The following is a 27169-nucleotide window of genomic DNA, read 5'->3' as shown; positions in this document are numbered from 1 at the left end:
TTAACCAGACTGCAGCTTTAGGCTACAGTACGCAGACTGAAGTAAAGCACACCGACTAAATCGCCAAGGAAGAGGTGCGAGGGGCCGCGAAAATTCCTAAACTACCGGGAATGGAGCTTAACACTAACGCAGACTGCGGTAAAACGCACGGACAAAATCGCTAAAGAAGAGGACTGCGAAATTTAAACTAACGAGAACTGGGATTAACGCTGATTCTACGGCCACGTGTGCTGTTACTTTTTACTAATATGCAAGAGAACAGTAATGGGCAGGGATAAATCGCTGAGGGAGAGGAGCTACGACACATAACCAAGGCCATGTGTGCTGCGACCTACCCTGCGGCGCGTCCACTCCACCATCCGAAGCTATCACCGTCAGATAACACAGATAGCTCCTCGTCCTTCCCTTCCCTCCCCCTCCCCCGCTTTATGGAATTCTGGCAGCGTTTTCCTCACTTCAGTCGATGATGAACGAGCCATATTCTCATTGCCTTGGGAGACGTCGTGGCATCTCCTCCTTGGCGATTTATTTTGCACGTTAAACCGTAGTAATCTCAAGTTTCGTAATTATGAGACTTGGTACACGCTTCTTGGCTGTTTATGTGTTACACCTTGATATTCTTCTGTATGATATTAATGAGGCCAAATGTCTTTTAATATCGACATAATCTATATCAGTGATATGCATGAGAAAACTGTACTACATTCATCCATCCATCTTCCAATCTTGATTCAAGAGCGTAGGGTCCTAATGCTAAGCTCATTCCCGACATTTGAGGCGAGGATGACTAACCTCACTTGCCCCTGAGTGGTACTGTATGAGTAATAAACACCATCCAGCCCTCATATATAAACCTCTACCGGTTCAATCCGGCCAGAGTGCCTTAGTTCACTTAACCATCAAGCGTCATTTGATTATATGGTTGCCACCCGAAGCACTGAATGGTTTCCCGGTTTATAAGACACCATTTTGCATGCCATTCAGTGTATAGTCACTCGAAGGCAATACTACATCTAGTGAATGGATGGCAGGTGCCCCCACCTACCAGTTATTACAACTTCCATCAGCAATATTACAGCCATGACCATCACATTTCTTTCACATCTAATCACTCATGATGTCCACAACTGTTATCCATCTGTAAGCACTCACACAGCTACTACGAATGCCACCACCACCACCACCAACTACTACTACTACTACTACTGCTACTACTACTACTACCACCACTGCTGCTGCTACTACTATTACTGCCATTACCACCACCACCACCACTATTACCACCGCAGCTGTAACTACTACCACCACATCATCTTCACATCTGACCATCGCTACCATAACCATCATCTCTCATGTGGAAAATAGTGTCGAATGAGATATAAACAAGGAGATAAAAAGGAGGAAAAGTAACCTCTGCGACAGGACGCCTAATCTGACTGTTACTGTAGGATGGGGTAACGCAGGGGAAATACGCCTTGTGTGTGTGTGTGTGTGTGTGTGTGTGTGTGTGTGTGAGAGAGAGAGAGAGAGAGAGAGAGAGAGAGAGAGAGAGAGAGTGGATAATTATGAAAAAATAAAAGATAATGTAGGTTAATAGGAGAACAGGAGGAGGAGGAGAGATGAAGGTTGGAAATTAAGTGGGAGAGAAGAGTGAGAGAATGCGAAGGAAGACAACGAAAGCAAGGAAGTATATAGAAGAGTATAAACAGGAAGAAGAGCTTTATGTGGAAGAGGAAGAAGGTATGAAGGAGGAAGAAGATATGGAAGAGGAGGCTTATGCGGATGAACAGTGGCTAAAAATGTAATACAGATGGTTTAGATTGTAGTATTTTGTATATTTAAAAAAGAAGCGTTAGTAGAAACACATTGAGGTGATTTGGCCATGTGGAGAGGATGGAGAATGAAAGACTCGAGGAGAGTATATGTGAGTGAGGTGGAGGGGGGAGAGAGGGAGGGGGAGGCCAAGGATGAGATGGAGGGATGGAATTGAGAGATATATGAGAGAGGAGGGTGTGAGCTGGGAGCAGGGCAGTGAAATGCCGGGGGACAGGGCGACGTGGAGGCGACTTGTTTGTGGCCACCCCGTATGGGATTAAGGCGTCAGACAATATATAGATAGATAGAGATAGAAAAGAAAAAGAGTGCGTGAATGGAAGAGAGGGAATAAAAAAGGAAATAGTAGCCTATATGAAAAAAGAGAAATAATATAAACCGAATGACATTTAGGAAAACAATTAAGATATAAAGTTGGGTATAAGACAAAAAAATAAGGCATGTGCGTGAAAAATACAGGTCGATGGGAAGTGGAAGATTAATGTGAAGAGGCGGAGCAAGGACTAACAGTGAGGACAATGTGGAAGAGAATTATTTGGGGAAACTTATGGAAGATGAGAAGCGTGTCAAAGAAGATCATGTGTAAAGGAAGGAGAAGAATAGACTAATAGAAAGTGCACGGTATGTCAGTGAGAGAAAGTGGAAGAGAATAATATGAAGTTAATGGAAGCTGTGAAGTGTTTGGAAGAAGAGAATATATAAGAGAGGGAAAGAAGTATATTAGAAAAGAGTACATGGATGAGAGGAGTTGTGTAGAGGATGTAGAGCGGTAAATGGTAGAGGTCAGGAGGTAGAAGAGAGGAATGGGGAAACACATGGACTTTACATCTGTGGCGCCTTGCTGACTGCTTGTGCTGTGATTGTGAAAAGTGGGGAAAATTATTAGTGTTTCTTTTTATTTTCATTTGTTAAAACTCGGTACTCTATCTTTTCATCATCAACAGCTTCTAAATCATCTAGCTCTCATCCTAATAATAATAATATTGATGATGATGATGATGTTTCCGTTGGTGTACCGTTTGGTCTGTTATCACCTCCCTCATTATTTTCGGTTTGAGTTATAATTTGTTTCCACCATTAGACAATGCCTGCTACAGAGGAATATACAGTTATGAATGTAGTATGTGTGTGTGTGTGTGAAAGAGAGAGAGTGAGAGAGGGGGAGAGAGAGAGAGAGAGAGCGTATGCGAATGTGCACGTATACCAGATTAAGATAAAACATATGAAAAAATCACCCCCTATATTTTTCGTGAGTGTGAGGGAACAGAGACAGCTTCCTGAGGCCGCACACATACATACACCATTTTGCCTCGACTTCCTCTATAGGTGATAAGGCTTCGGTGCCACGTCGCTCCCTACCACCACTCTGTGCCTTTCTCACCACACCCTGCCTCCCTCACCACTCCCTGCCTCACTACTCCTTCCCTGCCACACTACTCCCTTCACAGTTTTTACATACACTTCACTTTCTACACCCCCAAAGCCTTTCACACTTATACCCGTACGTGAGGCAGTGGGTGGGGGAGGATCGCTTCTCCTCTGACCTAAATCGATTTAATGAACCTAAAATAACCTCGAAGGACCTAAATTTCCTGAAAAAGTCCTGAATCAAGCTACATGAGTTTGAACACTGATGAAATGAATTGGAATGATAAGGCTAGATCAAAGCTGACCTGAATGGATGCGTGTGGGAAGAGAGAGAGAGAGAGAGAGAGAGAGACAGACAGACAGACAGACAGACAAACAGACAGAGACAGAGAAGAAAAAAGGTGTTCCTTGCATTGATCTCAGGATCCGTGCAACAGGAGCTGCCCTTGCTGAGGAGGTTAAATAATGGTCAGATGAACGTACTTGTATACGTATTTGGAAACAGGCTTTTTATACTTGGCAAAATACATATGGTGTATAAAATGGAAACTGACATGTTAAGCTCCATTCTTGTTGATATTTGCTTGGTTAAAGGTATTCGTATTTTAACCTCGAGTAGGCTATTGTTATTATTGTTATTATTAATATTATTATTGTTATCATCATCATCATCATCATCACCGTATCAGTTCCGTGTTAACCCCCCCCCCCAAAAAAAAAAAAAACTAAATTCGCATCATTTTTCCATCCAGTCATAGGGGACCGGCATCCTGTCACGAGACTTTATTACGAAGGAAATAAAGTGTTAGAAGAGAGAGAGAAAATAACCATAAAAAGTTTCTTCCTTCGATAACAACTCTCGCCGCTCGCATCACCCCAAGCCATTAACCTCCTTCCCTCCAGGACACCGTAATTTTTATATTTTATTTTTTTGCCGCTGTCGGACGATTTTTATTCAGCTTGGATTCTGCGAACTGAGGGGAGGGCTTGTTACTTCCTCCCTTAATCTCTTTCATTGCTTATTCTTGCTGCCACCAGACGTATTCAGCTGTGTGTGTGTGTGTGTGTGTGTGTGTGTGTGTGTTTTGGAGTGGTTAGCTGTGCCCTTCTTGAGTCTTTTCCTTCCAAGAACGTATTAGTGTTATTTATTCTTTGCCGCCACCAGACGATTTTAGTCAGCTGGGGAGAGACTTTGTGAACTGGGGAGATTAGACGTAGCCTTAATTCATTTAGTCACTGTAGCCCGAAGGCGAATTAGTTCCATGTATTCGTGCTGTTGTCAGAGGTTTATTCTACTTAGGAATTATCTAGCGGTGTCGAGGTTAATGAAGGATCTGTCTAACACCTCCATTTGTAAAAGTCTCTCCTCAGCTGAAGATTGTTGCATGGAGGTAGCGAGTTGAAAACAGGTCTGAAGTGTAAACAGCATGTTACTTAAGGATCATTGCTACTTATTCTAGTCAGTTGTTAGGTAAATTTTGGCTGTGTTATGTGATAGACGAAAAAATATTGGCTACGGACCTGTCTTTTTCACTGCGGTGGGTAAAATAATGTATGGTCTGTTTATAGAGTGTAATAATTATAATAAGCGAGTGTACTTACAACATTATCCATTATTACATGTACTACGATGGATAAGTACTGCAAATTTTGATTATGAAATGTGGTAAATTATTATACTTAAGTGCACACTAGTGTCACTTGTACAGCGGTGGATAAGTAATGATTATTCTGAGTGCTACGTGTGAGAAGGCTAATAAGTATAGACTACATATACAGGTCACACTTCCACTGCTATGGATAAGTAATGCATATTTTGGCTGTGTGATAAGGCGAGTAAATATAACCAACAAAACTAGACCCCTCTTGCACCGTGACGAACGAGAACTGCATAACGACGGACGAGAACTTATATAATGACGGACGAGAACTTATATAATGACGGACGAGAACTGCATAACGACGGACGAGAACTGCATAACGACGGACGAGAACTTACATAACGACGGACGAGAACTGCAAAACGACGGACGAGAACTGCATAACGACGGACGAGAACTTACATAACGACGGACGAGAACTGCAAAACGACGGACGAGAACTGCATAACGACAGACGAGAACTTATATAACGACGGACGAGAACTTACATAACGACGGACGAGAACTTTTTTTTTTTTTTTTTTTTTTATGCGAGGAAGAAGGAACCAAAGGCCATGGCCCGCAGTAACAGTTCCTTCCAAGAGAAAAACAAAATACAATAGAGAGCCAAATTCAAGATCCGATCATTTTGAGATGCCTGGACACACTGCGTTTGAAAGACTGGAGATCATAGGCAGCAGGAAATACAGACAGAGGGAGACAGTTCCAGAGCTGACCTGTTGCATAAATGAAAGACTGGGAGTAACGGTTAACTCTTGCATTAGAGAGTTGGACAGAAAAGGGATGAGAGTTTGCTGCCAGACGGGTGCAACGCGCCCGTCGTAGAGGTGGAGGAATGCAAGCAGACATTTCAGAGGAGCAGTGACCATTAAAGTAGCGATAGAAAAGAGATAAAGATGCAACAGTGCGGCGAAGAGACAGAGGTTGAAGGGAGTCAGTAAGAGGAGGAGAGTTAATGAGACGAAAAGCCTTTGACTCCACCCTATTGAGAAGAGCTGTGTGTGGGGAGCCTCCCCACACATGAGAGTTGTACTCCACACAGGGGCGGATAAAACCTCTGTATAGAGTCAACAATTGTGCAGGGGTAAAGAAAGAGCGGAGTCGGCTTAGCACACCCAATCTCTTGGAAGCAGATTTTACAAGAGATGTAATATGATCTTTCCAAGATAAGTCCTGAGTAAATGAAACCCCAAGCATGTTCAAGGATGATGCAGGATTAAGCTGAATATTATTAAACATTAATGGGTATACCTGTGGAAGATTTTGTCGGGTTGATAGGTGTAAGAACTGAGTCTTAGATGCATTAAAGACAACCATATTATTTTTACCCCAGTCAGCGATACGAGCCAAGTCAGACATTAACGACGGACGAGAACTTACCTAACGACGTACGAGAACTGCATAACGACGGACGAGAACTTACATAACGACGGACGAGAACTGCATAACGACGGACGAGAACTGCATAACGACGGACGAGAACTTACATAACGACGGACGAGAACTTATATAACGACGGACGAGAACTGCATAACGACGGACGAGAACTGCATAACGACGGACGAGAACTGCATAACGACGGACGAGAACTGCATAACGACGGACGAGAACTGCATAACGACGGACGAGAACTGCGCAAACATCAACAGCATAATAACAAGAGCGGATGTGGATATCCTCTTGGCTAGTTTATTCTGGCGATTTTTTGACGATTTTATTCAGCTGCAACGACCCCCCCCCCTCTTCCCCGTCTGAATGCGATGTAATACTGTAACTGTGTCCATACCAGGGAAAGGGTTAATTCAGTTTTTATTCCTTTTGACTGTTGGAACTTCAACTGACTGAGTAGGCATCTGATTTTGATCTAGAATATCCTTAAGAACATTTTGCGTTGCTTGAACCTGATTTTTTTATTATTATTATTATTATTATTGTTGTTATTATTATTATTATTATTATTATTATTATTATTATTATTATTGTTATTCGTGTTGTTGTTGTTGTGGTTAGTATTGTTATTATATACTATTATTGCTACTACTATTACTACTACTCCTACAGCTACTACTATAACTACAACACCTACTTCTACTGGTATTATTGATATCATTATTACTATTATTATTATTATTTTTTGGACGAATCAATATAAAGCATCCCAACTGACATCCATCCGTGCGGATTGTCAGTACTCAAAGACTTGTGGGAGCCAGTACAATTATCACCCTAAAATAATAAGACTTAGGGACTGCGATACAGTTGTGGTGGAATAAACCCGTGACTAATTCCACCACAAGTTTTATCATCAGTACGAGTGAGAAAGCTTAGTATTAATTTATTCTGTAGTTGCATCACACACGGGCAGAGGACCCAGGCATCCGACACTGCTGCGGTGGTGGGAAAACCCTGATGTAAACAAAAGCTTTCAACATGTAGAGTGTGAGAACTCCGGGAAAAGTTGACATTTTTTTCGTTATGTTGCCTAAGCTTCTCGTCAGCCTCACGCTTTTTATTTGTTCAGTATTGTGTGGATTTTGGGTTACTCATTACTATTCTGCACCACCACATCACACCACACATAACGCACCACATCATACAACACCTACCATCCTCTCCCACATCACACGTCACATACCATCCTCTTCCACATCACACATCACATAACCATCCTCCCACACCACATCACATAACACATAACCATCGTCTCACACCACATCACAAAATATCACCTTTCCGCCCCACACCACACCACACCACATCACACAACACATAATCATCGTCTCACACCACGCCACACAAAATTACTTTCCCACACCACGCCATGGGTATTAAATGAAGGACCCTGCAGCTTCCACACTTAGTATTTTTCTGCCTGTTGCATATACTAGCATTCTCTCCGTCCTTACCTTTTTTTTTTTTTTTTTTTTTTTTTTTATAATTATTGTTCTCAAAAATCTCCCTTGTATTTTCTGTTATAGTTTTCATAATATTACGAAAGGTTCTCTCTCTCTCTCTCTCTCTCTCTCTCTCTCTCTCCATCATTGAGTTTTCTCCCTCGGTTCTTTATTCAATCAAATTTTCTAAGTTTTCTTCCTCCTCACTTTTTTTTTTTTCATCATATTCCCTAAGCTTGTTGTTTTCCATTTCTCTCTCACTATATTGGTTATGTATATAGTTCCGTACTCACTTTTTTTTTTTTCTTTCACTCATCGCTTTTATAATTTGTGTCTTTTCTCCTTCCTCTGATAATTCAGTTAGTAGCGTAAAGAAGTATAACAGCCATTTTTCACGAGAGAGAGAGAGAGAGAGAGAGAGAGAGAGAGAGAGAGAGAGAGAGAGAGAGAGAGAGATTCTGCCGCTTCGCCATCTTGTATTTGAGAGATAATGATGGCGAAGAGGCGACATCCGGTATCACTGGGAGAGGGAGATAGTCGGGGGGGCGGCGCGGTGGAGGGGAAGAGAGAGAGAGAGAGAGAGAGAGTTAATATTCTCTGTAACGTCAGGTATTCAGAGCGTGACCCATTCTCATCTATAGGTCTGAATAAGAGTCGAGATGATGAAGCTAAATGAATAAGTAAAGCAAGATGGTACGGGATAGATTTTGGAGAGATATCTAAGGGCAGGAAAACACGATCCTGTCTTCCCGGAACTATAGTTTGACGTACGTAGTTCTCACAGACTGTTCTTCCTCCCCGATGTTTCGCCTTTTATCTTATTTCTCATCATTTTCTTCTTCCTTCGTCATCCCTCTTTTTTTTTTCGTCTGCCCTTATTTCTTGTGCTTTTCTCCTCCCTTCATCATCTTCCCTTTTCCCATCTGTTCTATGTCTTGTTCCTCATCGTTTTCTTCTTGCATCATCGTCCTCCATTTTCTTCTCACGTATTATCCTCACGTATTTCTGTTTTTTTTTTTTTTCCTTTCTACATTTTTTTTTCTCAACTCGTCATCGTCCGCTTGCTCCTTTCTTTCTCTCCCCTGTTGCCCTATGTTTTTTCACGTATTTTTCCTTATGTCTCTCTGATATCACCATCCTTCTTCTCTCTCTCTGCTCTACCTGTTCGCTATTTCTTAGGTAGAGTACACATAGGGGAGGTAACTCTCTCTCTCTCTCTCTCTCAGCTAACTTCCTTAAGGAGAGTCAACAAGAAATCACAAGTCGGGCATGAGGTCAGAGGGGCAGGAAAAGGAAGAGGAAGAAGGAGGAGGAGGAGGAGGAGGAGGTGGAAGCTCAAGGTGGGAGAGAAGACCTTGAACTGAGAGAGAGAGAGAGAGAGAGAGAGAGAGAGAGAGAGAGAGAGAGAGAGAGAGAGAGAGAGAGAATGATGAAATAACAAAGATACAACAATGAGTGACCGAAAATTGCATGAGAGAGCTGGAAACAAATGGAGGGTGAGAGACTGACTAGGAGAGTGTATCTTAGAGGGGGGTAATTGGGAGGAGAAGGAGAGGGAGACCGAGAACAAGGGAGGGTGATGGGAGTAGAGACGGAAAGATCAGGGGATAGATAAATAGATAGATAGACAGGCAGATAGATAGATAGATAGATTGATTGATTGATAGACAGACAGACGAACAGATAGATAAGTAGATGGAAAGATAGATAGACTGATAGATAATGTAGATAGATTGCCATGACTTTTCACAATTCTTACTAGCTTCAGACGGTTTTATCCAGGTAAGATGTTATAATGGTCTAGAGGAGTTAAACAGAAACCATAAATAACATCCTTCACTACTGATGTATCTTTGGTATGATTAAACTCTTATGGTATAGGAAGGATAATATACAAAAAAAATATATCGCAGTGAAAAGGTTGGTCTCTTCGTTACAACTCTCTCTCTCTCTCTCTCTTTCTCACACACACACACACACACACACACACACACACACACACACACACACACACACACACACACACACACACACACACACACACACACACACACACACACACACACACACACAAATGAGGGCAGCAAGCGTAAAGTGTTTTAAATACATCATCACAGAGACGGGTTCAATAAATAAAACGGGTGATCGTTGTGAAGGGGTGAAAAGGAAAGGAGGAAAATGGATTCAGGAAGTTGCTGAGTGGAAAAAGCAGGAAAATGCGACAAAATAAAGGAGAAAAAACAGTTAGGCAATTGGCATAGGAAAAGGAAATATCTTAAAAGTTATGTAGAATTAGGAAAACCAATAGTGTAGAAGAACGTGAAATATGCCAAAACGGGAGGAAGAGGAAGAGGAGGAGTATGAGGAGGGTGAGGAGGAGGAGGAGAAAGAGGAGAAGGAAGATGAAGAAGAAAAGGATGAGAATGACGAGGAGGAGAAAGCAAAGCAGAAATGTGAAAGAGGGAGTAGTGATGCAAAAAATGTTTAAAAAAAGGATTTAAAAAAAAAAAGAGAAGAAAGGTGAGACGAGAAAGAGAAAGAAAGGGAGGGGGATGCATGTGTGCCTAAGGAAGGGAAAGCACTATTAGGGAAAGTTGTGAAAGTCCTTGAACCGAGGAAAGAGGAAGGAAGGGTGGGAGGAGGCATGGAGAGAAGAGAGGAAGGAAGGGTGGGAGAGAGGGAGAGGTGGTAGGTGAGAGGGAAGAAGGAAGTGGTGGGAGGAGGGACGTGTGAAATGGGGAAATAGGAAAGAAGTGAATCAGGAGTGGTCACTTTAAAAGGTTATTGGCTTACCAGGGATTTTAAAGGGAAGGAAATGACGTAAGTATGTGAAAGGGGACGAGAAGAAAAGTGACTCAGGTGGACAGGCAGCAAGGTGTTACCTAAGGACATTTTGTTAAAAGATGAAAGGGATGGCTAAGAAGACAAAGGATATGAATAGGGGAAAGAAGAGTTGAAAAGTACAATAACGTGTGCTAAAAGAAGCGGGCAGGGAAGTCTATGGAACCTCTCGTACATAAGAAATACGGCCCAGCTAACAACGCATAAAAAACACATGTTGCTGTACTACAGGGAAAAGAATACGAGTGTAAAAAAGTGAAAAAGATAGGGAAAAGGATGAATTTGTGATGCATCTAATATTGTAGGTATGGGGAGGTGAATGTGAGGAAGGATGAGAAGAAACAGCAGTTGAGTAACAGATTGCTGGATAGATGAATACATAGGTAAATGGATAACTAGCGAAATACAGGTAAACTGATCTCTCTCTCTCTCTCTCTCTCATATATATATATATAGAAGAGAGAGAGAGAGAGAGAAGAAGGGAGGGGGATGCAGGAAGGAGGGAGGGAAGGAAGAAGGAAGTTGTGTAGGGTAAACAGAGGTGGGTGGGGCTCCTATGGTTGACCCAGTGACACCCACACCTGTCCCAACCTCCACCCTCTCCCCATCCACCCTCCACCTACCAAACACACAACCACCCACCTCCCCTCCATCCCCACCACACCCTCCACCTGCAGAACACACACACCTGACGCGCACACACACACACACACACCATAAATCCGGTGACATTTGTTTATTTTATTCTTGCTATCGTCTGGCATTTGTATTCAGCTCAACCAGGGACATCCCGAACAAGAGAGGTCAGATGCAGCCTTAATTAATCTCGCAGTACAAGAGATCCATCTGGAACTGTAAAAATCACCTGAAAGTATGAACAAAACCTTCAGTGTGACGACGTAGTGTTCATCATCTCCTGACAATTATATTCAGCTTTTGAGAAACTTTTATTTATTTATTTATTTATTTTCAGCTGGAGAGGTTAACAATAACCTACCGTACATTTACCTCTTTACCACACAGTCTCTCCTCGCAGGTTTATAAGATTGCCTGGAGGTAGCGAAACTGATCAATGAAATACGTCACGGGACTGAAAGGGTTAAGTCATGGGAAAATACACAATTGGGTTCATGGAAGTTAATTCTTGTAACTGCGATGACGTCTTTACATTTAATATATATATATATATATATATATATATATATATATATATATATATATATATATATATATATATATATATATATATATTTATATCATTATAAGATACATGTCTATCTTGGATACTCTGCTCATGCTATCTCTAGACGCCAGGCGATATTATTCACCTAAAGGGAAACTTCTAGTCTGGTGAAAGGGTTAGTTTCTTCACCACGATGACGTGTTTTTATTATTTACTACAGCTACGACCAGACGAATACACACAATTTAGGAAGGATTCTTTAGGAATGAAGAGATAATGTTTTTATTGTTGTTTGTTTTAACGTTGTTATTATTATGACCCAGAATAAAGGCTCATCCGGACAAAAATTCAATGGATCGCAGGATGTGTGTGTGTGTGTGTGTGTGTGTGTGTGTGTGTGTGTGTGTGTGTGTGTAGGGGTAGGAGTGTATGTGGTGCCTACGTGTCTATGTGCGCGTATGTGTAGTTATCTTGAGCCCCTTTTAGTTCCTGTTTATCTCACTGTGTATTTTAGGGTCATCTTTATCCGAGAGAGAGAGAGAGAGAGAGAGAGAGAGAGGGAGGGAGGGAGAGAGAGGAAGGGGGGGAGCTTATGAACAAGGGTGAACATATTTTACATCCTAAGCGGAAATGATCTTTTGTTTGGTATTGGATATTTTTTGAGCTAAGTGACTGAATATATTTCCTATGAATGTTCAAGTACGTCTCTCTGTTCATTGTTTAGTTCATCTGTGAGCGTGAGTGAGGAGGGTAGTGCTGATGTGAGAGCGAGGGTTGTAGTGAGAGTGAGTGTGCTAGAGTGGGAATGAATGTAATTGAGTGTGGTATTGAGAGTGAGAGTAAACACAGCAGCAAGTAATGTAGTAGCAAGAGTACAGTAGCAAGAGCTCGAGCATGTGTAGCAGTGAGTGAGTGTAGTGGCGTGTACGTGTAGTGAGAGTAAGTGTAGTCGCGAGGGTGAGTGTGAAAGTGAGAATGAGTACTATATAGTGCCACAGTGGGAGTGTGTAAGCGTAGTAATGCCGTAGCGAGTTAACATATAATTTTATAATATCGACTATTTCTCTCCTCCCTCAGATCCCAACCATCGACAAGGACCGGAACCACCACGACCACCACCACCATCCACATCTTCCATGACGACTAGACACCACCACATTCTCTGACATCCTCATCCACTAGCACAACCAGTATCTGACACCACCACAGCCCCACCATTATTCTCTGACACCCTTGACACTTTAAAAAAAAACAAATCTGCCACCAGCACATTCTTTGACACCTACCACCAATTACTCGATCTCTGGCACCCTCTACCACACCACAATCCCCTCCAACCACCAGCCTAACTTCCAACAAATACTGAATCTCCACCACATTCTCTGACACCCTCTACCACCACTTCCACCACCACAGACACCATGCTCGCCACCATGTCTCTCTCGGATCCCATCGTGACGTCATCGGGAGGGCGGGAGGAGGCGGGGCTAAAAGCTCAAGTGGGCGGGGATTTGAGTGCAGCCACGCCCCCAGCCTCCACCCAGCCCGCCCCTCCCACCCACACACCCATAGACGCCTCCTCGACCCTCAGAACGCCCGACCTCCCAGCCCTCACGCCCTCAATCCTCTCCAACTCCCCGCCCATTTTCTCCCCCTCTGACACCCCCTCCTCGGCCACCCCCTATTCCCCAATATCTCCAGCAGGAGGAAGGACGGATACAAACATATTCTTCCCCTGCAACACCAACACCAACACCAGCAACAACAACAACAACAACAACAACAGCCACATCTACCCGCACCTCCACCACCACACACTGTCCTCGTCGTCTACCCTCTCCACCGCCTGCCGCGCCTCCCCCGAGACCGAGATCATACAGAGGAACCTGCTTGGGTCGAGACTCCGAGACACCCGGTACCGGATCAACTCTGTGGCGGAGTCTGAGGCCGGGTCCGTGTCTGACTGCACCGAAGGGGAGCGATCTCCCACACTGCCAGTAAGTCTGTCTGTCCGTCTCTCTCTCTCTCTCTCTCTCTCTCTCTCTCTCTCTCTCTCTCTCTCTCTCTCTCTCTCTCTCTCTCTCACTCATCTCCATAGCCATAACCTCTTCAGTCCCAGGGGTCCTAGTTATTTTTCCTAACCCATTATCGAGCTGGAGTCCCCCCTCACAAGAATAAAATCCTGATCACGTCTGTAGTAAAAAAAAGAAAAGTTTAATGAAATGTCTGTACCGAGAGGAAGCCATGGCCCACACAGAGCAGGTCAGTCTTGCTCTCTCACGTGTACTGAACCTGTCTCATCACCTTCATCCTGTGTCGCCTAAAGATTTATTTTAACCGTCCCTCTCGCCGTTCATAAAAAATACATTTATTTGGCGTAATTGTGGTGTACTTCGTCTAAACCTGACCCTTATTTATTTGGGAAAATCCCTGCCTTTTTAGGAAACTGTGTGACATTTCTTTAAAGATTTTTATTCTTACCGGAAAACGGCATCGTTTGAACCTAACCTTAGCATCCTTCTGACTTTCTTAACTTTGGTAATCAGTGAACGTAAGTTAGGTATCCTTCAAAAAACCACCCACATCAGTCTAACAGACCTAACCTTTGTATTTTAGAAGTTTAATCTGGACACATTTATACTCGTATTTTCGCTAAAAATGTCCAAGATTGTTCAGATTTGTTCGCATGGTTATCAGAAGTAAAACTGTCATAAAAGTAAATCACTACGAAGAACGAAGGGACGTTAAATGAAATAAATCTGAACTCCATCAGTCTGAGTGTCCCCTGTAATCCCTTCAGTGCGGTGTCATATTGTTCTTTCCACCTCCTGACGTTTTTATTCAGCATGAAAAAGATCTCGCATTGGTTTATCCAGTTCGAAAAACCTCTCCTGAACCAACTATAGAATAATTTGGAAACGGCAAAAATACGACTGAGAAAGGCGTCATCACAGTAAATTTAATGAAGTTGAATGAAATAATTTGGTTCGAGGGTGAGCAAACCAAATCCAGGTAAGTTTCCGTCAGCTCTCACTTGAAACCATCTCATTAACACCTTCAACCTGAGAACATCGCTTATCTCTCTCTCTCTCTCTCTCTCTCTCTTGCTGCTTCCAAACTTTTACTGGCCTCTTAATGAAGGAGTTAATGAAGACTGTATCTAACCCCACTGGCCTGAAGTCTCGCTAGTGCTTAATATAATAGTCTGTAGGTAGCAAGCATAAATAAAATACCGAATTTATACTAAACACCGCCAAACTATATTATTTAGCTTTTGTTATTAAGCTGGAGAGGTTAGGTATAGCTTAAGTTAGCCTCTTTACTAATGGAAATTTTATGTAATTGAGTAAAACTGTTAGGAGATCGCAAAAATAAATAAAAAGGACGTCAGCACAGTGCAAGGGTCAACATCACTAATAAATAGAAAAGCACTGGTGGTGAAGGAGTTAATGGAGACCGCCTCTGGTCCCTTCGCTCCAAAAGGTCACTTGCAAATTAAATACGTCAATTTGTATAGGTGACAAGATTGTAAACAGATAAATAAATAAAGGATGGTCTCGTACTAAATGGGTTAAGTGTAGTATTTCTGAGTTGTGTGTTGGTGGTGAAGTGCCGAATATACTGAGCAATGAAGTGTTGAGTCGAGTTGTACAGTCCTATTACGAGGCGCTGTGTTACATTGATGAAGCATGGGATTGCGTTGTGTATCGGTGGTGATGTGTCGAGTATACTCATTCCGATAAGATGATGTACAAAGTGACAGTGAAGTGTAGTGTGGAGTTGCTTATATTGTTAAATGTTGTGTTGTGTTGTATTCTGGTAGTGAGGCGTAGTGTCGCGTTGTTATGAAGTGTACTACCGAGTGTAATGAACAGTAGTGGTTGGTTCTGTGAAGTGTAGCGTCTAGTTTTGTTTGGGTAAAGTGTACTGTCAAGTTGTACATTAGTGGTGAGTGCACTGTCGGGTTGTTTATTGCTGGTGAAGTGCAGTGTCAAGTTGTATATTGGTGGTGAAGTGCAGTGTCGAGCTTTATATTGGTGGTGAAATGCAGTGTCGAGTTGTATATTGGTGGTGAAGTGCAGTGTCGGGTTGTATATTGGTGGTGAAGTGCAGTGTCGAGTTGTATATTGGTGGTGAAGTGCAGTGTCGTGTTGTATGTTGGTGGTGAAGTGCAGTGTTAAGTTGTATATTGGTGGTGAAGTGCAGTGTCAAGTTGTATATTGGTGGTGAAGTACAGTGTCGAATTGTATATTGGTGGTGAAGTGCAATGTCGAGTTGTATATTAGTGGTGAAGTGCAGTGTCGTGTTGTATATTGGTGGTGAAGTGCAGTGTCGAGTTGTATATTGGTGGTGAAGTGCAGTGTCGAGTTGTATGATGGTGGTGAAGTGCTGTGTCGAGTTGTATATTGGTGGTGAAGTGCAGTGTCGTGTTGTATATTGGTGGTGAAGTGCAGTGTCGAGTTGTATATTGGTGGTGAAGTGTGGTATGGTGCTGGAGAGGAACGATTTCATGTGGCGGCATCGATTATTACCAGGTGACTTCGCTGCCTGGTTATACAAACGTCCCTCAACTCCTCTGTCTCCCAAAAGAGGGACTGTAGGAGGAGGTCAACTTAAGCCTGCATTCCAGTGGGTTCACGTTTGAGATTAACCTGAAGCAGCACCACCACCACCAACAACAACAAAAAGTGTGGCGTAGTGTCGATCGATTTTTTTTGTTTTCTTATTCTGACTGCCAGGGTATCAGCTGCAACAAAATCTTTCGGCGTCTGTTAACAGCGAAAGAATCATAATCACAAATCAGTTTATGTTTGCTCAAAAGGCTTCCGTCTTTACCGAACTCAATTCTTTACATTTTAAAACCAAGCGAGCATCACCGTGGATGTGTAAAGTATTTGATGGAAGTTGGGATTCATTCTTCAGCCTCAGTATGTAGTTCCAATTTAATGCTCCTTGCAGTATGCCAATGGTTTTAACTGTGATTTTTTTTTTTTTTTACTGGTATGTTTAGAATTATACCAGTATCCTTTTTACTGTTCTTTAGAGATAGTTCAAGCGTGCGTAGTCGACCCAAAGTGTATCTCTGTATTTTAAATCCCAGAAAAAGATTATAGATCAGCTTGATTATCTAGTGGGCATGTGCCATGGAATGAGGTGGCTTTGTCGTTAAAGTATGAAAACTAGGTTGGGTTAGGTTAAGTTCACTTCGGTTCTGTTAGGTTAGGATAGGTTAGGCTAGGTTAAGTTCGCTCAGCTTTGGATAGGTTAGGCCAAGTTAGGTTAGACTACTGTATAATTCGACTGTGCAGAGAGCAGTGGTACTGAATGGCGTTGTTTGCTAAAATATCAAGCCGCATGAGGGGATTCAAGGTCGTGGTTTGGTAGTATCGTGGTGCAGGTGTCGTCATCAAACTGTTGTGGCGACACCGTGGTTTACGCGAAAAAAATATCAGCATATCTTTGGTGTTGCGACCTCAGTTGATTCTATACCCGTTCAAACCCAGTCCTTCCCATAACCTGAATAATGATAGATACAATACAGTACACACTGTCGCAGTGCATGAGGTGATGAGTACTATTTCTATCTTTCCATACAATAAGTTCTTCTGTTCTGAATAGAAATGTCTACCCGATGCAAGAATAAGATCATATAGAGATTATAGCTGTGAATGAGTTAAAAGAGTTTTCTAGCCTCCCCCCCCTTTTTTTTTTTACTCTTAAAGTTCCCCCTCATGGGAATGACTTTGAGAATGACTTTTTTCCTTCCTCTCCTCTTTTTTGAACTCCATTAACTGAGCCAGGGGTATTCAGTTTAATTATATTTCTGGCTATTTCACTGCATTTTATAACTATAACTATAACTATATAACTATATATATATATATATATATATATATATATATATCTATAACTATAACTATATATATATATATATATATATATATATATATATATATATATAAACAAATATGTTGAATTGTTCCTGGTCAGCGTTTTAAAATAAGGAAAGTCTGGCGCATCTTGTAATGAAAAAGATTTTTTTTTTTTTTTTTTTTTTAACGCTGTGGATGCTTAGGCCATATCAACAATCAAACATTTACATACATCTATTCATTAATTGATTGTTTTCCAAAAATATTTAATGATGCATTTCGGGTCACCTAAATCGGCTTGGCTACACATATTTGCCAAACGGCTACTTGTTGCTGTTGGCCAGTGTGTTGCTCAGAAAGGAACCAAACAGTTTGCACCAAGAGACGATATTATTCAAATTTAGTGTGGCTTACTGTCCTCTGTGGAGTTGATCAAGTTGTTTAGGTATCTAATTATATTAATTTTTTGGTATTAGCGTTTTCAGCCGGAAAATTCATTCCTAAATTTAATAACATAGCCTGAAGTTTGCAAGAATGAAATTAAAAAACTATCATGGCACTGAGAGGGTTAATCAATCGGCTGCGTATTATCTCAATCATTTTTTCACGGCGTCTCGTAATCTTTTCAGTTCGGCCGTCAGTTTATTATCGAGGTGTCCTTTATCGTTGGGGGTCTGACAGTTCCTCTTAAGGCTTTATCTTGGAGTAATTTCTTATCTCGTAAATAGACGCTGCTACTTCACTGTTCCGTGGAAGAAATTGAAAATCCCATTGATTCACAGATAAATATACGATCTTATTGTCTGTCGTAATTTAGGTCTGTTTTTATAGGAAGATCAAGGAAAGGAGAAGGGTATTTTTATTTTCTCTAGGAAGGCCAAGAAATAATGCAGATTTTTTTTACAATGATGATCAAGGAAGAAGAGTGCAGAATGTATTTATATTTATGTGTCTATTTTTTTTTTGTAGGGTAGTCAAGGAAAGGGAAGTGCAGATTTTTCTTTACAGTAAGATCAAGGAAAGGAGAAGTGCAGAATTTTTGGTTTCGTAGGAATGTCGAGGAAAGACGAATACATAATTGATTGTTTTTATAGGAAAGTGAAGGGAAAGAGGGCTGAGTTTCTTTTTTTTTTCCCACGAGGGCTAAGGAAAGTAGGAAAAGGAGAATGCGGATTTTTTTTGGTAGGAAAGTCAAGTGGAGAGAGTGCAGAATTTTCTCTCTCTCTCTCTCTCTCTCTCTCTCTCTCTCTCTCTCTTTCTCTTTCTCTCGCGGTAGGAAGAACAAGGGAAGGAAATTGCAGAATGAGAGTGCAGATCCCCCAACGACTCTCATTCATCCTTCAAACCAGTCTTAGTTATAAGGGAAATTTTCTAAGATTTGATTTTGCAGGAAAGACAAGGTAGTGGCCTGCAGGATCTCTCTGTGTCTCTCGTTCTTTCTGCAAAAGCAAGTCTTAATTACGACAAGGAATTAGTCGTATAGTTTTGTGACTAAAGGTCCAGAAAATATCGATGAAAACACATGGTTCTTGTTTACAAAGGGATAATTTTTGTGACTCTTTTTTGTGACTTGTTTGTGACTCTCAGCCCCCCTTCGTCGGTGATCCACTCATAAATTGCACAAAATTATCTGGTTTTATCCCCCTCTCAAAGAAAAAAAAATGTCATCATCATCATCCGGACCTCCTTTCCCACCCAAGGGCAGGGTGAGGAGTAGCAACGTCCAGACAGCTCAAAATTGCCCAGTCTAATGGGCCACGCTTCCATTCACTCATCATTCAAGCCCCCGTACTTGAAATGATTACTTGAGTTTTTTAATTTTGGAGAACTGAAAGGCATTGTTAGGTAGAATACTCGTAAAATCGCTGGAGTAAAGTAATTAATCTGCCTCACGTATTCAAATGGTAAAAACATGATGGATCAGGGAAAGATATAGTATTACAGTTTTTAATGGGTTCATGATAACATTTTGGTTTTCAGTTAACAGCGCCAAATAAGAGAATCATACCACTTATTAGCAGAATTATGCCAGCTTTTATCTCTCTGGTGTGTGTTTTTAATGTGTTCGGTTCTGGGCATTGTTGACGGTCCTTTGTCTGAGGCCCAACAGTCCTCCTACTTGCCACACATCTTCACATGTCACCTGATAGACAAGCACTTTGTCGATGTACTGTGTATAATAATAATAATAATAATAATAGTAATAATAACAACATTAATAATAATAATAACCAGAACCACAACAACAGCAACAACAATGACAACAGTAGCAACAACAACAACAACAACAACAACAACAATAATAATACAATAATAATAATTTATCATTAAGATGTGTTAGAGAGCAATGGAATTATTCACGCAGTGTTGTTGGCGTGAACGTATTTGAGGTGAGGACCACATTTAGAATACAGTATCCTTTATGTCTTGATTTGATAGTGTCGCAGATTCTTAAAACTGGGAGAATTATAGCCACGTCTGGATTGATTATTGAGAAGATACAGCAATTTGGGCCAGAGAGATACCTATAATTACACGACAGTTCGACAAGGAGGACTGAACGTGAAGTGGAAGACTCGGTGAATCTGTGGCTGTGAGTGGAGGGGACAGCATAGGCATTTAGAGCTGACAGTAATAGCGATGTGCGTGTGTCCGTGAGGGTGTGAGTGAGGGCGATAAAGAGAGATAACAGGGACTGGTCGTGCCTGCCCAACCGACCCTCACATGTATGTCTCTCCCTCGCACCCGTGGTACCTCCGTGACTCGCCCCCATCCCGCTGGCGGACACATCGAGTGCAAGTGCGGCGCTGAAGCAGGGAAACACGACACTGACGAAGGGTACGGCTTGAGATCTTTCCTTGATGATGTTCATGAAGGACTTTAGGACCCTGCACTGAGGCTTAAGCGAGGATTTTAGTGTTCGTCGTAAGGAAGTGTGGTAAAGGAGGAAGTCAAGGAGGACTGCTCGACCACCCAGCCATCGGGGAAGGATATGATTTAATTGTGGTGCTGAAGAAGAGAAAGGAGGGAAACGCGACCACTTATCCTCCTGCTAAGGGTACGTTGTTTGTGGTTTTATTGATGTCGGACGCTATACGAGCACAAGTGTGTCGGTAAAGGAGTGATTGAGGGAGGAAAAGGCCATCATTCTAATGCCATTAAAGGATACGGTTTAACTTTTTTCCGTGGCAGGCAGTAACCATGACGGAAGCAGTTGTGGCGATATTTCAATAGTGACTGTAGCAAGGAAGGAACGGAGGAGGAAAGCACAACCACTATGCCCTGGTAAACAAGTTCGCTGATAGACATATAGTGAGTACAAGTGCGTTGCTGAAGGAGCTGAAGGAGGGAGTGGAGGAGGGAGACGCTGACGCAAGGAATGGTGACAGGTGTTTTTTGGTGATGTCTGTGGAGGGCATCACGCCGACGGAGACTGTAGCAAATATATTAGTGTTTGTACAACGAAGGGAGTACAAGTGCGTTGCTGAAAGAAGGCCCGGAGAAGGAAGACGCGACCACTCTGCTGCCACTGGGATATTGATTAAACCGCTGACGAAGGCTACAATGCGTACAAGTGCGTTGGAGAAACAGAATTAGGAGGTGAAACAAGGAAACGAGAACACTTAGCAACCAGTGGCGAATGGTATAGTTTAAGTTATGGTTTTGTCCTGGTGATATGCGTGGCGGATCCTAACGAAGGCAGTTGTGAAGATTTAATAGTATATATGTCAAGGAAGGACAAACGCTAATTACTTTCTTTATTTTCTCTGAAGAAGAATACTGTTTAATCTTTTTCCCCCCTCAGTGTTTTGCAGTGGACAAGCATCCTGACGAATATAAGAGCGAAGGTTTATGTTTGATATCGTGTAACGCAGGGAAGAGAAAACGCATAATTAAGTTCTGTACCTGACCAAGTGCCCAGAAACTCTAGAATGAATTTGTTGCATTCAGTCTCTCCTATAAGTGTCTGGGTCACTGCGAGATTTTCAAGAGTATGACTGGTGTGTTTCGGTAAGCTGCTGAAAATGCTTTGCTTCCAAACTCAGATTTGAAAGTTTGTGGAGATTGAAATTATCCGGTTCCGACGGCAAGCCTCGAAGGTCTGTGGTTTAATGGACGCTGTTTCTGTTCCCATGAAATCGGGGGTCTCTCTCAGGCTGAATAAACTCACCGGACGAAAAAAGAAAAAAGTAGAAGATATAATTGTACTTAAAGGTTAATCTCACTGTTACTGTATCTTGATGGGTTCCTTCTTGGTGATGATGAAGGATTCTGCCAATTATCACCTTTTTTTGTTAGTTATGAGATGTTTTGTCAGTGGCCAGGATTATTATTTGCCCATATTATATAATGCTTGGGAAGAACATTATATGACTCCGGAATAATATTAACCTGTTTGTTTTGTTATCATTTTGATGTTTATTATTATTATTATTATTATTATTTGTTTGCACCAGATAAATATATGTTTGAAATAGTCTCCATCTTTGTTTCCGAGAATTCAAAATATTCCCCATCTGTCCTGGCCCTTTAAAAATTAATTTCAGTTACGAGAAGAAAATTATAAAACTAAGATTCCCTACTGTGGGAAGAACAAGGAAAGGAAATATTCAGAGATGACATTGGAGGCCTCGTAGCACCTCTCCCTTGGCGATTTGTTCCGCACATTTCATCTCATTGTTATCTTGTATGTCTTTGATGCAAACTACGTCGATACCAGGGAATAATAAAGTGCAATACGGAAAGTAATTATTGTTTAGGAGACTACGAAGCTCCCCACAGAGTTACGAGGGAAATATTGTGGATAATGATAAAAAAGTATATAATAATTCATCTGCAGGGGACATACCAAACATTATGCGCTGTTAAATTTGTAGCATACATACATAAATTTTATTTACTTAATTTATTCCATAAGTGCATATTAAACACTTCATGACGTGAACACAGAATAAGTTTTGAAAAGTGAAGTAATCTAGAGTAATATTATGTTGTAGCGTATTTAATGTTGCTCGCTGAGTGCAAAGAGAGAGGAAGTTATGTGAAGAAAATATTTTAAGAATAAATGTTTTCACGTGTTTAATCAGGAACCCCGAGACAGTAAATGATGAAAATACAGACCAGTAAAAGTGACAGTCATGCTGATAGACAGATACAGGTGCTTCGTATTTAGTGTGGGATGTATTATGCAGTGACATTGAGCCATATTGTTGATAAAAGACACCTCGTATTTCCCCTTTGTAAGCGATTTATTCTGCATATACCTTCAAAGTATCTTGCATGTTGATATAGGTCCGTTTTCCCATCGGGTGAGGAGGCTCCCTGACACCTCTTCCATAGCGATTCGTTTTTGGATATGGCTGGCTAATATCCTTTTGTACGTTATTTATGCGGAGTGGCGGTATTGGAAGGATTTATGTAACACAGAATAGGATAGTAAGGTGTACTAAGCAAAATAAACCGCTTAGGAAAAGGTGTAAGGGAGAATACGGGCCATGGAAAGATGTAAGTTATCCATGTTTACAGTCGTGCTTGATATAGGGAGCAGTGACGTAAATCAGTGCTTCTTCCATCCGTTTTCATTTTCCATTGTATTCTCTTTTTGTCACAAATAACACGTTGCATTAACGTGTGTGTGTGTGTGTGTGTGTGTTTCTTACTCTTCATTTTGTCATATATGTTGCTATAGTTCATTCACTTTATCTTGCTGGAATTTTGCAGTGGCAGAAGAAGACAGCACTGTCGCTCTGTATCCTTTCTTTAGCATTTCATCGTGATTAGTGCTGTATCTAGTGTTAGTCTCATGTTACAGTTCAGCGCTCAAGATGGAGAGATGGCAATTTTACGCCTATTTTAAATGAACAGAGGATAGAGTGATACAAGTGCTTTCATATTTTAGTGTTTGTTGTACCGTATGGCGTAGTAACACCCTTTTTTTTTTTCTTTTTTTTTAATGGAGGTTGAACACAGAAAGGAAAAACAAATTAAATAAAAAAAGATCCTTCATACACCAGATTACAGGTGTCCTTCTTTAATAATAAAAAAATCTGGAACAGGTGAACATGCCTTGCTGTAGATTGAAGTTTGGTGGGGAAGTAATATGAGGAATCGAGTTCAAAATTACATCCCCAAGGTGTTAATTATTACTATACGGTGACGTCAGAAGGAATGAGATTGATGTCCATTAACCCCTTCAGTAAGATGGTCTTTTCATTATTTACCTCCTACTGTTTTCATTAAGGGAGACTTTTTGAACTGGAGGATTTACACATTACCTGCATGTACCTTTATAAATCGATATATCCTGCCTAGGTGTAACAGAATCGTCTGGATGTTCAAAGACAAACTGAGGAACACGTCTTGGTGCTGAAGGGGACGTATATTGAAAAAAAAAATGTTAGACCTATCACAGAGGATTGGAATATTGGTTCAAAACGATGTCCTATGGTAGTTGTAGCAATAGTAGTAGTAGTAGTAGTAGTTGTTGTTGTTGTTGTTGTTGTTGCAATCTCTGGCTTATCTGAACGTGAACCCGGAGGACTGTAGGAGGAAATTTCCTTCCACTTACGGTCCACCATCCTCCAAGCAAGGGACTGGGAGGGAGCTGAGAGACGTTTGTTTAATCGGGCAGCGGAGCTTACCTCTCATATTGGTGCTTCCTCGGGTAGGCTTCCCTCTTCAGCACCATTGAAGCGTGGGAAGAAAAACAGAACAGAGAGTAAAGTCGATGTCATGGTTATCCGTTTATATCATGCGTCTTATAATCAGTGTTTGCCTTTTAATCCCTTCAGTACAGTGACGTGTTTTCATACTGCCTCCGAGCATTTCGTTTTTCAGCTTTCAGATACCTCATGCTGAAGGAGTAATAAACGAGATTAAAAAGCGCGTTAATTAGTATGAGGGCATTCATATACATTCGTGCTGCTGTCAGGCGTTTTATCCTGTTTGGGAGAGACCCCTTGTGGTGAATGGGTTAATGTTGTAGGACGGGAATAGGGTTGTTGATGATGATGGTGATGGTGATGATGGTGGTGGTGGTGGGAATGATGATGATGATGATGATGTTGAAGGTGATGATTTTCTTTTATCTTCATATTTATCCAATTTCCTTGATGATGATGATGATAAAAATAATGATGATGGTGATGATGATAGCGATGATGATGATGATGATAACGATTACAATGGCGATGATGAGGATGATATAGATAATAATTTTTCCATTATATATCCTAACATATATCCAGCATTCCCTCAAAATCCCCAGCTAACTTCTCATCGGTATTCCTCATCACATTCACTCCACCCACCTCACCCTCTCCTCCTCAGCCCTGTTCTGCAATTCCTATTATATATCGTCTTTTGCTGTTCTGTCCTGAAAATGCGCTGGAGCTCCGGGTTACTCCACGTCAAAGGGGGCAAAGTAGCATTGGATGTTTCTCTCTCTCTCTCTCTCTCTCTCTCTCTCTCTCTCTCTCTCTCTCACACACACACACACACACACACACACACACACACACAAAGAGGTGCTACGCCGACATAGTCTGCGCATTTCATGTACCAGGGAACATCGGTGTAATGGGGAAAATAAGTCGCTTAGGAAATGGTGCTACGGCAGTCCCAAAGTCACGTACAATACAGATCTCACTTTCGTGGTCTAAGGAGGCTCCCTGTTATTCTCTCCCTGTATTATATGATGATCTGTCTGTCTGTCTGTCTATCTTTCTATCTGTCTATTTATCTATCACGTTATTTGTGTAAACTGGGTCGATAATACCCCTCTCTTGGGCGGGATAACTCTTTTTTTTTTTTTATTCCAATTAACGCCTGACAATTTTATGCCGCTCAAAGGGAGTTAAAAGATAAAAAAAAATAATACCAACGAGAATGCTGAGGCTTAAAATACAAAACAAATCGCCAAGGAAAAGGTGCTTGGAATAGAATAGCCTTGTGAGATAATACAGCTCCTTGTCCATCACGGCCCACTCATAATTCTCTCTCTCTCTCTCTCTCTCTCACCATGTCTCCTGCTCCTCCCTCCCCCTCTCCCTCTCTCCTACCTTCCCCCTTTCGGCTTCCCCTTCCCCCTCCCCCTCCACTTTCCCCTCCATCTCTTTCCCCTCCTGGCCTCCTTGTCAGGTTGTTTGGTGGAGATAATCTTGAGAGATAGGGTGACCGTGTGTAGAGTCACCATGGTCTAGAGACTGTCAGCTGATAGCCTACGTACACACACACACACACACACACACACACACACACACACACACACACACACACACACACACGCACACGTATTGTTCTACATCACCGCGAACATTTTTTTATATTCACTTCATCAGTACCTCTGTCTGCATACTCTGCCTCATGTGCATCGCAGGATATACACACTTGGAAAAAAGAAGCAAGCACGTGCATTAATTTTGTATGACAAAGCCTGTGGAATACACTCAGTCTCCTTGTAAACACATCTACACTTTTGACTCATACAAATACGTACATACTTTCATTTTACCGTGCCTAGTATTGTTGCATACACTCACTCTTCGCCATAAATGGATGTATGAATGTATGTACGTTGGACATTGATTCAGGTGTACCTAGGCATGTATACAACAAATGCTCGTAAGATAACCGAGACACTTAAATACACAATCATATCAGTGGGTACACAGGTCAGTATCAACTCACTCGGTATTCACATCAAAAGTGTGTATATACTGTATATATACTCGTATATACACACACAATATACATAGATATTCATCCTGGCACAGGAAACATCGACATAATAATGGTATTTTTAGTACGACGTTGCATCATGCTTATCTGTTAAATAATTTATTTACTTTATCACAGACACTGCTCTGACTCCTGCTTTTAATGTGTCTCTGTCTCTTGTCTCTCCCGCAGGTGTACTCTCCCGGTGAGCTGGATCGAGAGGGGTACACGGGGGGACGTGCCCCCCAGGCGCTAGACATGTTCAACGTAGACATCCCGCACTACGACACATCCAAGTGAGTACCCACACCACATTGATTTTTGCTTCTTGGTCGCAAGATTATTACGGGAGTTATTTGTTGTGTTCCATGTTTTTTACTCCTCTTTTTTCTTCCATTTCTGTAATTCTCTTGTGTTGTTCGTTGATTTTGACATTACATTCATCGTTTGTTATCCATTTCGATTATATTGACTTACCTTTCCTCTTCCTCTCCTCATAAGATTTTTTTTCGGTTGATGACCTTGATTTCTTCTTCCGTTGCAAGGCGTAGGCTAGTCTTGTGTTCTCCACCTTTTTCCCTCCAGCTTTTCTTTAATACACCTACCTCAAGTTCTGTTTTCATCAGTGTCTTACTTTCATTTCTATTAAGTATGACACTGTAATTCTTACTGTCACCAAACGATTCTATTCATCTCGTGGGAGGCCTGTTGCAGCAGACGTGGTTATTGGAGTGTTGTTTCTGAGCCCTTCACAACCAGACGTCTCTCCCAGTCTTAACAAAATCATCTGGTGACAGC

The 27169-nt window shown here is 41.6% G+C and overlaps 1 protein-coding gene across 1 annotated transcript in view; it reads left to right on the top strand.

The window, feature by feature from the left end:
- Positions 1 to 13201: 13201 nt before the first annotated feature.
- The window catches only part of LOC145412067 (uncharacterized), a 61244-nt gene continuing 47276 nt past the window's right edge, over positions 13202 to 27169 (top strand). Inside the window, exons 1-2 of the mRNA XM_080281984.1 lie at positions 13202 to 13777; positions 26564 to 26667. Of these exons, the coding sequence (XP_080138110.1) occupies positions 13202 to 13777; positions 26564 to 26667 (680 nt within the window). The remainder of the gene's footprint in view (positions 13778 to 26563; positions 26668 to 27169) is intronic.

Source organism: Coenobita brevimanus, chromosome 92 (assembly GCF_032717465.1).
Source record: "Coenobita brevimanus isolate Jiangsu-jjx chromosome 92, ASM3271746v2, whole genome shotgun sequence".
Lineage (NCBI taxonomy): Eukaryota > Metazoa > Arthropoda > Malacostraca > Decapoda > Coenobitidae > Coenobita > Coenobita brevimanus.
This window is presented reverse-complemented; position numbering and strand designations above follow the sequence as displayed.